We start from the raw sequence: 15,869 nt of genomic DNA, 5'->3' as shown, positions 1-15,869 counted from the left end.
GTCCCAAAGCAAATCCTCATCACAACCCCCGGGCAGCACCGAGGGGGGTAAATTTTGGGGTCTGTTGGGGAGCTGGAGCAGGTCAGAGCTCCAGCCAGGTACAGCCATGGCAGCAGCTCCAGCTCAGGGCAGTTAAAATTGCAGTCGTACACCCGGGGAGACACGTTTTGCAACCAGCAGTTGTTGCCACGGAGGAACGGCTTTGCAGGGCCACGCCGGGGCCTGCTCGGCCACATCTCACTCCCAGTGAACCCCAAATTTTAAGAAAGACACTTCCACAGCCACGTTCCACAAAACTGGGGTGCCAAAGCAGAGCAGGGGACGCCTTCCCCGGAGGGCAGCAGGATTTCCCCCTTCCCAGCCCCACCACAATGCGCTGCGGGGAACAAACGGAGAGTTGGGGCCCACCTGGCATGAGGGATGGTGTTCAAGCAGCCAGGAGGAGGAGGAGGAGGAGGATGCAGTGATGAAGGAGAACCGAGATGCTCCGAGCATCCTGGAGTGAGGACCAGGCAGAGTCCCAGGCCCACCACAACCACCGCTCGGGTCGAAATAAAAGGCACAAGGACTCGGCCACTGGGTCGCTGCATACATTCTTGTTTATTGTTAGCACACCACACACCTTCCTCTTGGCACTTATTTTTATGTATTTGTTTAAAAAAAAAAAAAACAAAACACACACATGCACGCTCCGCGCTGCGCAGAGACGCCAGTTTAAGTTTATCACAGGGTGTTTTATACATATTTTTCCCCCCACCACCACCTTTATTTTCTTTCAAGTGTGGTCACTTCCGTAACAGACAAATAAATTAAAAAAAAAAACCCTATTTAAAAAACAAACTGCCTGTGGCTTTGGGAATGTGCCAGTAGCTCCCACACCAGTTGCACGCGGGGAGAAGGGATGCTTTTTTTTTTTTTTCAGTTTTGTTTGAAAAGGACAGTATTTCTCTTTTTTTTTTTAATATACTACAGCCTGAAATTCAGTGCAATAGATACAACTACAGTGCAGGTAATGAACTATACAAAAGTCATCCTAACCATGTACAAGCTTTTTCTTAGTCGCTATAGAAACTATACCTTTGCATCTGTACCTTTTTGTATACATTATACAATGTGAATATACTCCAAGAATATTTACAGTACTTTGCTTGTCAAATCAGAAATGCTATAACTTAAATGTCTACTATTAACAACCATTGAACAAAAATATATATAATATAAATATCTTCCAGTCTATACACAGAGCAGGAAATGGATGTATCCGCGTGATGATGGATTTTGGTGAGTCCGGGCCCGGGGGGCGGGTAGCGATGGAGGGGGGTGTTGCTGTAGTGTGTGGCTGCCGGTTTCACTCTGCCGGCGCTTCACCGTCAGGCAAATATTGCCGAGATTAAGCCAAAAAAATAAAACCAGACACTCCTTCCCCTTTCCACCCCCCCCCCCCACCTCTCCCGGCTGAAATTCAGGCAAAGGAGACGAGAAGCTGCTGGTGGAGACGACGCTCTGCAACCTGCGCCAGGATTATCGACCCTTCCAGCCGCTGGGGTCGGGACTGCTCCGTCCTCAGCGTGCCCCCAGGGCGGGGGGGTCCCCGTCCACAAACCCACCGGGGGCTGGAAACCAATTAGACTGCTTTAAAAAATAACTTGTTTTTTTTGTTTTCTTTTTTCTTAAAAAAAAAAAAAATCGTTGGTTTAGATTTAGTCGATTTACGTGATTTTTCTACGATTAGAACGTTTAAAAAAAAAAAGCTTCCAGCTTTAAAAACTTCCACTACGTGATTTCTCGTTAAATAACCTATCGCGTCGTTAAAAAAAGGGTGCCGCCCTCCCGCTGGCGGAGGCTGCCTGGTTGGTTTTTTAAAACATCTATTGGCTTTGAAATCCTGGACGCGAAACCAGCTAAAAAAAAAAAAAAAAAAAAAAAAAAAATTGTTCCTAGCATTAAAAAAAAAAAGTCAGTCTGTCCCCGATAAACCAGTGGGGGAGTCTGGAAAAGGGGTGTATGCACAAGAGCCGGACCCCCCACTCCCTCCTTCCTGGTTTCTGTACAAAGCATTTTAAAAAATAAAAACCCAACAAACTGAGGAGAGAAGGTGAGCAGCCGGGAGGCGCCGCAGGCGGGTTACACCTGGGAGTCGGCGCCCAAGCTGTGAAACTCATCCGGGGTTTTGTCACTCTGGTTGGCTCCCCCCTGACGGAAACCCGAGGCGATCTCATCAAAGGTCCGACCCTTCGTCTCCGGCACCCTGAAGTAGGTGAAGATGAAGAAGAGGACTAGCAGCACCGTGAAGATGATGAAGACGTAGGAGCCGCAGAGTTGCTGGGGAGAAGAGGAGGAAGGGGTGAGCGCGTGGAGGGGGACGGCGCCAGGAGCAGAGTGATGGACTTTGGCTGAAGGACCAGGAGGGACTGTCCGGCCCACACCCACCACCGGGCCCCAGGGCCACGTCCTCCTTCCCTCTCACGGCACATCTCAAGTTGGGAGGGACCCACGGGGATCCTCAAGTCCAGCTCCCAACTTCCTCCCTAGATCCTGTCCCCTGCCCTCTTCCCTGGGGGTGTTCGCTCGCCAAAACCACCTCGGGGCAGATTTTAGGGCTCAGGTCCCACAGACTGAGTGGTTGCACCCCCAAGCCCAATCCCCCCTGAGAGCACGGGGAGGTGATTAATTACCGCGATGTACTGGAAGCCCATGCCCACGATGAAGTTTGAGGTCCAGTTGGACAGCCCGGCAACAGCGAAGGCAGCGGGACGAGGGCCTTGGCTGAACAGTTCTGCCACGATAAACCAGGGGATGGGGCCTGGGCCGATCTCGAAGAAGGCCACGAAGCCGAAGATGGCCACGATGCTGAGGTAGGACATCCAGGGCATTTGGTCCTAGTCCATGGGAGAGAGAGGTGGGTTCAGTGAAGGGGGAGGAAGAAGGTGGGTTCGGTGAAGGGGATGAAGCATCTGGCTGTCCCAGACGATGACACTCAAGCACATGTGGTGCTGGGGGAGAATCCAGGAGGTTTCTTCAGATCAGATTTCTGGGACCTCAAGGGAGATGCGGGCAGCGGGGACCACTCCGCTATCTCCTCTAGGAGGACAAGGCCTTCCTCCTCTTCAAGCAGACCTCCTCCTCCTCCTCCTCCTCCTCCTCGCCACCACAGCAAGGGGCAGCGTGCAGGATCTGCTCCCGGCCCCCCACCCCGTCCCCACAAGGCCGATCGCTCACCAGCAGCGTCAGGGCGATGGTCATGAGCACCGCACAACCCGCCATCCCCGCCAGGCCGATGAGGTGGAGGGTCCTGCGTCCCGCTCGTTCCACCACGAAGAGCTGTTGGGTGGAGACAGGCGTCCATCAGCACATCCCCGGCCTGGGGAAAAGCCCCTTCCTGTCCACCTTCCCCCTGGTGAGAGCTCGGTGGGTCAAAACTCACCGAAACGACTGTGAAAGCTGTATTGACCACGCCGGAGCCAATGGTGGCGTAGACAGGCTGCTCCACACCTGACTTCTCAAAGATACTGGTGGAGTAGTAGAAAACCTACAAAGGGCAGGGATGTGCCATGAGGAAAGGAGACTCAAGTTCTGGGTGAAACAAGCTGAGCTTCGGCACCCAGGGGCCCCCAAAACTCACTGCATTGATCCCCGAGAGCTGCTGGGACAGCTGCAGGACGATGGCAATGAGGATGGGCTGGCGATACATGGGGGAGCGGAAGAGCTCCATGATGGTGACCTTCTTCTCTCTCATCATCTGCCGGCTCTCCTCCTTCATCTCCTGGAGGTCGCTGCTGACATCTGTTGTGCCCCGCAGCTTCTTGAGGACTAAGGGGAGGAGAATTGGAGTCAGGAGCAGCTGAGGTCCCTCCTGCACGGTGGGACAAGCTCGGGGGTCACTCACCACTCTTGGCTTTGTTCTCCTCGTTGCGGTTGATGAGGAGGAAGCGGGGGCTCTCGGGGGCAAAGGGCAGGATGATGCACTGCAGCAGGGCAGGGACAAAGATGAACCCCAGGAGTAGAGGCCAGAGTGAGTCGTTCCCCATGATCAAGTCCAAACCGAACACCTGAGGATGAGACAGGTTGAGTGACCCTTTCCCAGCTGAAGTTGGACCCAACTCCACTGCTCACGGGTGCTCTACAGGCTTGGACACCCATCAGAAGGACATGGGCTTCCATTTGGCCAACAAACGTCACAGCATGATGTTGCCCATCCCAAACTTTAAGACATCACAGCTTCCCCACTCCTGCTGCCCTCCAGGTCCATCCCTCCAGCCCCAGCTCCATCCACACTGCTGCACTGAACCCCGTCCCCTGCAGACCCTGAGGACCACCAGCACCAAAGGTGCCAGCCCTCTGGCACTTACTTGCGCGATGAGGATGCCCAAGACGATGCCGAGCTGGTGGAAGGTCCCCAAGGCACCCCGCAGCGCGGTGGGCGACACCTCGCCCACGTACATGGGCACAAAACCAGTGGTGAGGCCAGAGTAGAGGCCGATGATGAAGCGGCCGAGGATGAGCATCTCGAAGGAGAAAGCCATCTTGGAAAAGCCCATGAGGACAGCGGAGATGAAGGCGAGAATGTTGGACATCAGCATGGAGTTGCGCCTGGGGAGGGAAGGGAAGAGGGTAGTGTGAGGATCACGGGGCTCAGAAGAACCCACACATCAGGCCTTGGCCGGAGGAAGGTGCCCAAAGCCACCCTGCTGGGATGCTGGGGTGGGGTGAGGCTGCACAACCGCCCCAGTGAGGTCCACCACCGGTCCACCATGCTCGACGCTCACCGTCCAAAGCGATTGACGAAGAGCCCCACAGAAAAGGACCCGATCATGCCTCCGACAGAGAAGATGGCGACGGAAAGGGACCAGAGAGTGGTGAGGGTGGCAGGGCTGATGGGCTCCTCGTACCGGTACAGCCAGGTACGGTTGTAGAAGTCCTCAATCACCTGTGAAAGAGGGGGGAGAAATGAAGCCATGGGTTAAAACTGTCCCCGTTTCATCTGTGCCACCAGTGTTATGAATTGCCCAGGCCTCAGCCCGGCCACCTACAAACCCTTGGCCAGCAAAGGCGGCTCACAAGACGATGCATCACAAAGGCAGGAGCCGCCCAGCCGCCGGGCAGGTGGCTCGGCTCCAACCCAAGGGAGGAAACCTGATGGGATATGCAGGGGAAATGCAGCCGGACGGGTTCTGGTCTCGCCCTGCCGAGAGAGGCTCGGCGTTGCCAAAATACCTCTTTCACCTCGCCGGGCGGCCGTGGGGAGGTCACGCTCCTCCCCGGGGCACGGGAGGCGGGGAGGGCTGCCTCCATCACTGGAGGAGAAGCAACACAGGAGGGAGGAAGGTGAGGAAGACAGCAGGGTCATCAGGACAGCCAATCAGTTCCCATCCCCTTGGATACTCCCTTAAATTTAATTTCTAGGTTTTTTTCTGCAATACTTCCATAACTCAGTACTTCTGCTGTAACTCTGCAGTACTTTTGCAATGCTAATATCCAAGACAGGTGCTTGTTTTTAATTACCATCTCCACAGAACACCCTTTTTAATATATTTTATATATATTTTTAAAGTATTTTTAAAGCAATCCCACTGCTGAAAGTTTCAAGTCAGTTATTTAAGGGACACTCATATCCAAAACAAAACAACAAAGGGCTCGGTAACACACCCAACAAACCCTGGCTGGAAGGAGGAGAGATTTCATGCGAGCAGGGAAAGCTGCTGCTGGACATCAAGCAGCTCACAGACCTCGCTGCTTCAAAGGGTTTTGCACGTGCTCAGCTCCCGATTTAAGTCTTTGAACAATCACACTCCGTTTTCTAGTTTTCCCATCACTTCAAGCACAAACGAGAGCCCCTGGCAGAAGCAGCTCAAGAAACACACCCTGTGCTTTGTTATAAATTTCAATAATGCAATATTTTTTTTTAAGCTGTTTCTTTTACAAAGCCCCTAAACCATTAAGATTTCAAGATTTAAGTGATTTTGTTTGCTTCCTGCTTCACCTGGAGGTTTTGACACTTTGGGGGCTTTTTCTCCTTTTAAATAATTGATATTATTATTTGGAGAACCCAGGACTGGCTCAGGCTCTCAGTAGGGGTAAGCAGGTCTCTCCACACACCCCACCAAACCTTGCAGTGCTCTGAATTCTGTCCTGCTTTCCAAAAAACCTCCAGCTCTCTCCCCTTGAAGCAGAAAAAAATTGCGCTCCCCCTGACACAGAAAAGTGGACACCCCAGCACTGGTTGAGCTACGATGGGCTGTGTTTTGGCTTATCAAGAAACATCTAAATATCCTCACCTCCTGGCCCCCTTTCCTCCTGCAAAGAAAGGATGGAAAAACCCACCATGAGCCAGTCGTTGGGAGAGGAGGAGATGAAAAATTATGAGTTAAAAGTGAGAAGCGTGAAAAAAAAATTGCGTTGTCCAAAAGTCTTTTTCCTCTCTCTCGCTCTCATTTCATTCAGCTGAGTGTTCCCTACCAGCCCTCGCCCAGTTTCGGGCCGTCCCCTCCACACCTCACGTCTGCAAACACCCCCACACCCCCCAGCATGGGCACGCAGCCCCCCCCGGGACAGCAGCCCCGCTGCAAAGAGCTGCTGACAGCAAATGCTGCTGCACTTGCCCTGCTGAAGCCAGGGGAACGATGCACCCCAGTCCTGCACCCTGACAGATCCCAGTCCTGCACCCCCACACATCCCTATGCCAGCCCCAGTGCATCCCCATCCCAATCCTTTGCCCCAGAGCACCCCGATGCATCCCAGTCCTGCACCCCAACATATCCCCACCCCAATCCTTCATCCCACTGCACCCCGATGCATCCCAGTCCTGTACCCCCACGCATCCCTATGCCAGCCCCAGCACATCCCCATCCCAATTCTTTGCCCCAGAGCACCCCAGTGCATCCCCATCCTGCTCCCCAGTGCATCCTGGTCCTGCACCCCAACATATCCCATCCCCAGTGCACCCCAATGCATCCCTATGCCTGCCCTGACGCATCCTCACCCCAACCTTTGCCCCAGTGCATCCCAATGGATCCTCATCCCAATCCTTTACCCTGATACATCCTCATCCTGCAACCCAACCCTGCTCCTGTGCACCAATTTATACCAATCCTGTGCCCCAGTGCACCCCGATGCATCCCCATCCCAATCCTTCACCCCGATGCATCCCCATCCCAATCCTTCACCCCGATGCATCCCCATCCCAATCCTTCACCCCGATGCATCCCCATCCCAATCCTTCACCCCGATGCATCCCCATCCCAATCCTTCACCCCAATGCATCCCCATCCCAATCCTTCACCCCGATGCACCCCCATCCCAATCCTTCACCCCGATGCACCCCCATCCCAATCCTTCACCCCAATGCATCCCCATCCCAATCCTTCACCCCAATGCATCCCCATCCCAGTCCTTTGCCCTGATGCATCACCATCCTGCAACCCAACCCCACTCCAGTGCACCAATTTATCCCAATCCTGTGTCCCAGTGCACCCTGATGCATCCCAGTCCTGCACCCCAATAAATCCCAGTCCTGGCCTGCTTTGACACATCCCCACCCCAATCCTTCACCCCAGTGCACCCCGATACATCCCCATTCCAACCCTTCACCCCAATGCATCCCCATCCTGCAACCCAACACATCCCCATCCCTATCCTGCACCCTGACACATCCCCACCCTGCAACCCAACCCCACTCCTACGCACCAATTTATCCCAATCCTGCTCCCCAGCGCACCCCAATGCATCCTAATCCTGCACCCCAATATGCCCCGAGCCCTGGTGCACCCCCACCCTTAAAGCTGGGATGAAATCCCATGCCCGGAGCATCCTGCAACACTCATCCTGCCTCCCCTGGTGCCCCCGACCCAGAGCACCCCAAATCCTTTCCCCCTATCAGTTCTGCACACCGAACACATCAGTCACTGGGTGACTCGCCCCTAAAATACACGGCCCACACCTGGCCTGAGCCCCAAGAGCTTCATCCTCAGATGCACGAGGAAAACTGAGGCAATGCCCATGGGGGGGGATCTTGCTTTGCTGGGGGTCTGTAAGAATCAGAGCTCGGTCCCAGGGGAAGACCCCAGCTCCGACGTGGTCCCTGCCCGCATCACCCAGAGCAGCATCTCCTGGGTCAGGAGGGGACGGAGAGAAATCCTTCAGCCGCCGGGAAAGGCCGTGCCTCGGCGGGATGCAGGGGCCGGGCTGCGACGCCGGGGCCGTAATTACAGAGCGCCCGCTCCCCGCCGGAGCTTGGGGGAAAACCAGGGCAGATGCCAGAAAGCAGCTCCAAAGCACGTTCCCAGGGACTTCCCAGCTTGCCGCCCATTCAAACGCCGCTGCCATCGCCGGAGGAGGACGCTCGATGCCGGCTGCGCGCCGCCGCCACGGAGCAGTCCAGGGTCAGGGTTTTTTCAGCAGGGCGACGCTTTCAGCAGACAGACGCGTGCGCCGTGGCCGTGGGTGCCTCCAGCCACGTGAAATCCTGCTCAGGCCACTCACCGCCATGAAATACAATGTCACGTGATACCTCAAACAACGGCAATTTGCATCTTTTTCGCTCTTTCCGCACTCATGGGATGTTTTTTGCATGGGGTCTTCTCTCCCACAAGGAATGTTTTCGGTGCTCAAGGCTGCAGCCCGCTCGCTGGTAACGGGATTAATACTCTTGCGGCGTGAATCCTGCCTCGGTGGTTTTAATTACTGGGGATGGGGCAGCAGAGGCTGCGACGATGCTCGGGGACAGGCTCTGCTCTCGCGCAGCAGCAGCCAGACCCCAGGTTGTCCTTCGACACCTCACCCAGCACGGGAGCTTTGCACGTTGCACGGGAGATTCCTGAGCTAACATTTCCAACTAACACCTCAAAAAGCCACGTAATTCAGGAAAGTCAAGTTTTTCAAGGCTCCCACATACCTGCCAGTGGCTGGAGGGTTCTGACACTACGCGAAGCAAAGGAGCCAATGCTCTCTGTCCCCCTTCTCCTGCCCCAGCTGACCCTCTCTCCTCCCGGGGATGTCTGAAGCTCCACTTCGAGATGACTCAAACCCTAATTAACTCCCAGACCTTCGCTAAAAGCCAAGGTTAAAAGTTACACTGGTCCCACCCCGAGAGCATCCTGCAGGCATTCCTGGGATTTTTCCCAGAAAAAAAACACTAAGCGAGAAGGAAACTAATTCTCCTGGGAAGGCGGGAGCTAAATAACTCCCTCACAAATCCCATTACAGGCAGTAAGCTGCCTAGCGGGATGTACTATTTTAGCCATGCTGGCAGCGGGTGAGGGTTTGTTTTCAGGCACGGGGCGGGGCGGGGGGGGTGTGGGGTGGAATTTTGCTACAGCAAGGTTGCTCGGCACACGCTCACCTTTTGCGGGGCGTTGATGACGCCGGTGTTGTAGCCGAATTGCAAGGAACCCAGCACCGCTCCTCCCACGGCGAGCATCAGGCGAGCCGTCATCTGCAGGAAAAAGGGGGAAGAAAACAAAAAAAAGAGGGGTTAAAGTTGGGAGTCCCAGCTGTGCCCCTACCCCCCACGTTGAAGAGGTCCCCTGGTGCTTCACCCCGATGCTTGTGACGTTGTGAGCACAACTATGCAGGAGAAAAGAGTAAACTTGCTTTTTTGATGGCATCCACGTGGACTAGCGAAAAAAAAAAAATTAAAAATACTGGTTTAGGCTTAAAAAAACACTTTGGGGGAAATTTTTGCCCCCAGAGTGGGGCAGGAGGTTTTATTTGGGCTCACAGGATCCCCTGGGAGGGCTCCACATGACACCCGGGCAGCAGGCCAGCACGAGATGCTTTTGGGGATGCCACGGTGACGCCGCCGGCTGGCCGAGCATCGTCCCAGCACCGGCGCGAGGATGCCCCTGACAGCCGCCACTAACGAAGTTTTTGCATCGGAGCCTCATTAACAGTCACTAAGCAAAATCCTGGCTCTTTGGCAAACCCTTCACCCGCCTCCTCTTCCTCCTGCCTCAGCCAGAGTGACAATCGGAGCCTTGTTTGGGAGTGGGGTCAGGGCAGGCCAGCGCTTGGGCCACCTTCATTAACGGCCCAATTATCCCAGGCAGGAGATTTTCCAGGCGCTCAGCTCCAAGAACCAGGATCCGACATTCCCAGTTAATCAGCTTTGGGATGATCCACGTGAAATTTATAAGCCCATTAATTTGAGGGGCTGGGCTCTCCCCAGTTATCACAGGTGCATCACCCCAACCCAGGGATGCTCCCCCAGCATCTCAGATTAATATTCCCAAGGGATTGGTACCTGCCAGACCCCACCTAAACGCAACCCCTAACTCAGGGGGGGTAATTGCAAAGGACACACACACACAAAAAAGATTTACTTTTTTTAAGTAAATATAAATAGGTGCTGTTCGCTGACCTCGCCTCACCAGCCAAGCCGCCTCCCCCCACGTTAAAGTTTGCATGGAAAAAGCAACAGGGAATAAAGCCAGGCCCGTTAATGAAGCTCATTAATTAGGCTTGGCCCCAACACAACTAATCAGGGAGATTTTAGCACTTGATTTTGTTCTGTGCTTCTGAATAAAGCCATCCTGAGAAGCAAATGCCCTGCTTGGGAGGGCAAAACCAGGCTGGCATCCCAGAAAAACATGGGAAAAGCCCCCAAAAAATGTCAAAATCCCAACTCCAACCTCATCCGTCTACCCACCGCTCCACAAAACTGTGACAGGGGACACTGGGAATGCCAAAAGCAGCCTGTACTTGAATAAATATTGGAAAAAAAAAAAAGGGGCTATTTGGTATTTGGGTGGTTTAGGGGATTTTTTTGTCTGTTTTGGGGTGTTTATGGGGTTTGGGGTGACTTTTCTTTCTCCCTTTACTTTTCGAGGGCCACTCCTTGCTTTCTGAGGTAGCAACTTTTACTCTGCATGGCTACCAGCCGGCTCGCCTGCCCCAGGAACGCCGCTGGGCCATCAGCGTGCCGGTGAGTCACAACGGCACCGTGCCGCAGGGACACATCCCGCTGGCGTGAACTTTGCTCTGGGAAGGTGACAGGTAGCGACACCTCTTCACTCCAACAGCAGCCCATACCCCACAAAGAATTAAATCAGAAAAATCACTTTTGCAATTCTCACCAAAAAAAACCCCAACCTTAAACTTTTAACCTTTAGCAAAAAAACCTTAAGTTCTTAACCTTTAGCAAAAAAAAAACCAACACCTTAAGTGCTTAACCTTTTGTGAAAACTTTATAATTTTATTAAACGCCAGCAGCTTGAAGAGGCGAAGGGATCAAGTTGGTAGGAAGGCTGCCGGCGTTTTTGGAGGCTCTCCCCAGGCAGGGTCACTGTGAGTCAGCTCCTCCTGCTCGCTTTGGGCTTCCCAGTTCCAAACAAGCTGCCCGTCCCGATGCGGGAGCCTTTCGGCTCTAACCTCGCCATTAAAGGAGAGGCTTAAGATGGCGAGTTAGGAAAAAAAAAAAAAAAAAAAAAAGACAAGTTGATTTTTAAGGGCAGCCTTGAATGGGAAACTCCTGCAAAGCTACGCACAGGGTTTGTTGGGGGTTTTAACTGCTTGCAACAAACTGTGGCTTTATTTGGAGTCTAGGGAAAAAAAAAACAACACAACAAACTCAACGTACTTCCCCTTCTTGCTTTTGTGCAATGAACTTATTGACAGCCTGGATATATCCAACACTTGTGGTTTTTCCCCTACTCAATCCTGCACCTTACAGGAAGGTGAGCACAGCACTTGTCAATTTAGTAAAATTCAGATTATTTTTTTTATGCTTCTTCCTGCTTCCTTCATCACTTGAACACAGAAGCCAAGACCCTCAGAGGAGATATTGACTGTAGGGTGACAGCAGCACCCCAAAACAACAGGCTGCATTTGGCTTTATAACTTTTTTTTTTTACCCATTTGTTTTTTCCTCCAGCACAGAAAAATTTCAGGATACTGCCTGCCTCACAGAACAAGGAAATTAAAAATACCTCTGCAAAAAATATTTTATTAAAAAAAAAAGCATCCCAGGAGGGAATTTCAGGAAAATGCTTATTTAAAGAGAGCTCATAAAAATTAGCCACGAGGCTTTAACGAGCATCCCAGAGGCTGACTGCAAAAGGTCCCATCCAGAGACGGATGCCAGGGGTGATCACGGGGGGCAGTTGCCACCTCTCAGCATCTTGCACACTTGTTTGCACACTCGTGCACGCTTGTGGGAGAGCAGATAACCGGATCCGGCCCCAGCCTGGGATAACACGGCCGCATGCTGGCTCCCAGCCCAGGAAAAACTTACGCACCCACCGAGGGCCGGGTAAAACCTGCTCCTAAAGCCATGGCATGTGCCACAGCGCCGGCATTTACCGACGGGAGGTTTTTTTTTTTTTGCACCCAGAGAAAGGGAGGGGGGGAAACACCAGCACCACAGGGAGCAGCTGAGATTTTTGGTGGATTATGGCCATGGGAGAAAATTCATGGTGAGGGGAAGCAGAGTCAGAGTGGTGTTAGTTTATGTTTTATTTATTATTTTTTTTCTTACAGGTCAGCTGGGGACAGCGACACGATCCCTCTGAGTTTTGCAACCACAAGAGCGTCTGCAACGAGCCCAGAAATGTTTTTGCATGCAAAAAACCCGAGCAGCCTAGCTCCGTGGGCAGAGAAGCATGTCCCGCTTTAATAATATTAAATATTAAATTTAAAGGCAGAGGGGTGAGCTCGTCCCCCTCTCCCAGCATCCCCGCAGCTTCAATACAAATCCCTTTTTTCCTTGCAAGGCGCACTCTGGGTTTAAGCGTTGCCCATCAGTGCGCAGCAAATTATTCCTGCAATTAATTACCTTAGAACAAATTAATCATTTCTAACCCAGATCTATCTAATGGAGTAGTTATTAAAGATAGAAAAGCAGAGGGAGCACGTCTCCGGCTCCATTGCGGTAGCCGGGAGTTAAACCCGGCCGGCAGCGCATCAGATTTCTTCGTTACGAGAACAAATTTCTTTTTAATTCCTCCCCCCATCGACGTGCTGCCGGCCATCATGTTCCTGGCTCCCAGCTCCACACCTCACCCCCCTAAAAAAAAACCCGGTGCTGGGGTAGAACCAGCTTTAAATATGATAATAAAAAGATATATATAATTTTTTTTTTAAAATAGTATTCCCAATGCTGCAAAGTTGAGTGGAAAAATAAAGAGTTGTTTGCTGGAGAGAAAAATAAGAGGAGTCATTCTGGTAACATCTTTAATTGGAATAAAATTATTATTATTTTTTTTTAATTACATGTTGCCCGGCACTTTGCACCACCATGGAGCGAATTTTTTATTTCCTTTCCTGGGAAGAAAAAAAAAAAAGCAAAAACCACCCCTACGTACTTGAATATATCCCAAAACACTCCCAGAAAGGGATATTTGGGGGGGGGGGGGGGGGGGGGCAGCATTCCCAGGAGAGGCCGGGACAAGAAAACCCTGGGTCTAACGTTAACAACCCCACCGCAATTAACTCACCTTCCTCATTTAAGGCCTGACACATCGCGTCACTTTAACCCACCTCTAGTGTTAGAAATCGATTTATTTGAGTGGAGCTGTGGTGCGGCGAGGGCTCGGCTGCTGCCGGCTGGCCGAGGGACCTGATGTTATTTCATAACTCACTTTTGGGGGGTAAGTGGACGGGAATTAGGTCAAAATAGCGCACAGAGGTCACGCCGTGATGGGACCCGGCCGGACGCCACCATCAGCGCGGGTCCCCGGGGTGTTCCCCCCCCAGGGTCACCCCGGCCTTGCAACCCCCAAAAGCAAACCCAGCGCTTGTGGGGCCTGGCTGCCTTTTCCTCACCTTCAAAACGGGGCTAAAAGTGCCTTTTCTGACTCTTTGCTCTTCATTTTCTCACCTCAAAATTCCCCCCCCCAAAAAAAAAAAAAAAAACCAAACAAAAAAAAACCAAAACCCCCAAACGAAAACTCTTTCCCAGGCGCGCTGTAAGGCGCTGGGGCCGCGGGGTGGGTTGTTTTGGGGCGTTTTCCCTGCTTTTGAGGTAAATTTTTCCACGGTGTTTATATCGCGTGGCGGCACCCACGCGTGTGCGCCTTCGGGAGTCCAAACGCCCCCCCGGCTGCCCGCCCGCCCGCCCGCCCCTCTTTAACCGGTTCGCCCGCGGACGATCGCTGCTTCGCCGGTTGTGTAACGCGTGCGGGGGAGGGAGGGGGGGTGCAGGGGGGGTGGTTGCGGGGAGGGAAGCGGGACGGCGGGGATTTTCCACGCGCGGCGTGTGCTCACCTTGCTGCCGGTCTCCATGGCGGCCGCGGGCCGGCGGCGGGGCGGCGGTGGCGGGGCTGGCGGCGGGCCGGGGCCGGGGGGGGGCGGCGGAGCGGCGGAGCGGAGCGGTGGCGCGCGGCCGCGGCGGGGGCATTGAAGCGGCTTAAGAGAGCGGGAGAGCAGGGGCGCGCGGCGGCGCGGGGCGGCGGCGCCCATTGGGCGGCTGCGGGAAAAGGGGCGTGGCCAGGCGGGGAAAGGGGCGGGGCGAGGAGGGAGGGGGGCGGGGGAGCGGGGGGCGGGGCGAGGAGGGGCGGGAGCGGGGGCGTGGGAGGGGCGGGAGGGGGTGAGCGCGTGCGGGGCCGCACGTGGGCGGCGGGGGGCGGGGGGGGAGCGTGAGAGAGGGAGTGAGTGTGGGGGTGTGAGTGAGAGTGAGTGTGAGAGTGTGTGTGTGAGTGTGAGAGTGTGAGTGTGAGAGTGTGAGTGAGAGTGAGTGTGAGAGTGTGTGTGTGAGTGTGAGAGTGTGAGTGTGAGAGTGTGAGTGAGAGTGAGTGTGAGTGTGAGAGTGTGTGTGTGAGTGTGAGAGTGTGAGTGTGAGAGTGTGAGTGAGAGTGAGTGTGAGTGTGAGAGTGTGTGTGTGAGTGTGAGAGTGTGAGTGTGAGTGTGAGAGTGTGAGTGTGAGTGAGAGTGAGTGTGAGAGTGTGTGTGTGAGTGTGAGAGTGTGAGTGTGAGAGTGTGAGTGAGAGTGAGTGTGAGTGTGAGTGTGAGAGTGAGAGTGTGTGTGTGAGTGTGTATGTGAGAGTGTGAGTGTGTGTGTGAGTGTGTGAGTGAGAGTGTGTGTGTGAGTGTGAGAGTGTGAGAGTGTGAGAGTGAGTGTGAGAGTGAGAGTGTGTGTGTGAGTGTGAGTGTGAGAGTGTGAGTGTGAGAGTGTGAGAGTGTGAGAGTGAGTGTGAGAGTGAGAGTGTGTGTGTGAGTGTGTATGTGAGAGTGTGAGTGTGTGTGTGAGTGTGTGAGTGAGAGTGTGTGTGTGAGTGTGAGTGTGAGAGTGTGAGTGTGAGAGTGTGAGAGTGTGAGAGTGTGAGTGTGAGAGTGTGAGTGTGAGAGTGTGAGTGTGTGTGAGAGTGTGTGTGTGAGTGAGAGTGTGTGTGAGTGTGAGTGTGTGTGTGAGTGTGAGTGTGTGTGTGAGTGTGAGTGTGTGAGTGAGAGTGTGTGTGTGAGTGTGAGTGTGTGTGTGAGTGTGTGTGTGAGTGTGTGTGTGAGTGTGTGTGTGAGAGTGTGTGAGTGAGTGTGTGAGTGAGAGTATGAGTGTGAGTGTGTGAGAGAGTTCGAGGGAGTGTGTGTGTGAGTGTGACTGAGTGTGTGTGAGTGTCTGTGAGTGTGAGAGTGTGAGTGTGAGTGTGTGTGTGCATGTGTCTGTGAGTGTGTGAGAGTGTGTCAGTGTCTGTGTGTGTGTGTGTGTGTGAGAGTTTGTGTGTGAGTGTGAGTGCATGTGTGAGTGTGTGTGTGAGTTTGTGTTTGAGTGCGTGTGTGAGAGTGTGAGTGTGTGTGTGAGAGTGTGTGAGTGTGTGTGTGAGAGTGTGTGAGTGTGTGTGTGTGCGCGTGTGTGTGAGTGTCTGTGTCAGTGTCTGTGTGTGTGTTTGTGAGTGTGTCTGTGTGAGTGTGTTTCTGTGAGTGTGTGTGTCAGTGTGTGTGTATGA

The 15,869-nt window shown here is 53.4% G+C and overlaps 1 protein-coding gene across 2 annotated transcripts; it reads right to left on the bottom strand.

The window, feature by feature from the left end:
- Window positions 1–577: 577 nt before the first annotated feature.
- On the bottom strand, window positions 578–14,295 carry SLC2A1 (solute carrier family 2 member 1). Of its 2 annotated transcripts, none has more exons than XM_074924687.1 (10): window positions 14,197–14,295; window positions 9,338–9,430; window positions 4,767–4,927; window positions 4,350–4,590; window positions 3,887–4,049; window positions 3,623–3,810; window positions 3,425–3,529; window positions 3,220–3,321; window positions 2,676–2,879; window positions 578–2,322 (listed from the first exon to the last, which is right to left on the bottom strand). In XM_074924687.1, exons 1-10 carry the CDS (start codon window positions 14,212–14,214, stop codon window positions 2,125–2,127), a joined length of 1,473 nt encoding a protein of 490 aa, XP_074780788.1. In that variant the 5' UTR covers window positions 14,215–14,295; the 3' UTR covers window positions 578–2,124. The 2 variants fall into 2 exon arrangements, with proteins under 2 accessions (XP_074780788.1, XP_074780792.1); XM_074924691.1 differs by lacking the exon at window positions 14,197–14,295 and adding an exon at window positions 9,585–9,602.
- Window positions 14,296–15,869: the final 1,574 nt, after the last annotated feature.

The sequence above is a fragment of the Athene noctua genome, chromosome 22 (genome assembly GCF_965140245.1).
Source record: "Athene noctua chromosome 22, bAthNoc1.hap1.1, whole genome shotgun sequence".
Taxonomy (NCBI): Eukaryota; Metazoa; Chordata; class Aves; order Strigiformes; family Strigidae; genus Athene; species Athene noctua.
Note: the sequence above shows the minus strand (reverse complement) of the source record. Positions and strands in the feature narration are given on the sequence as shown.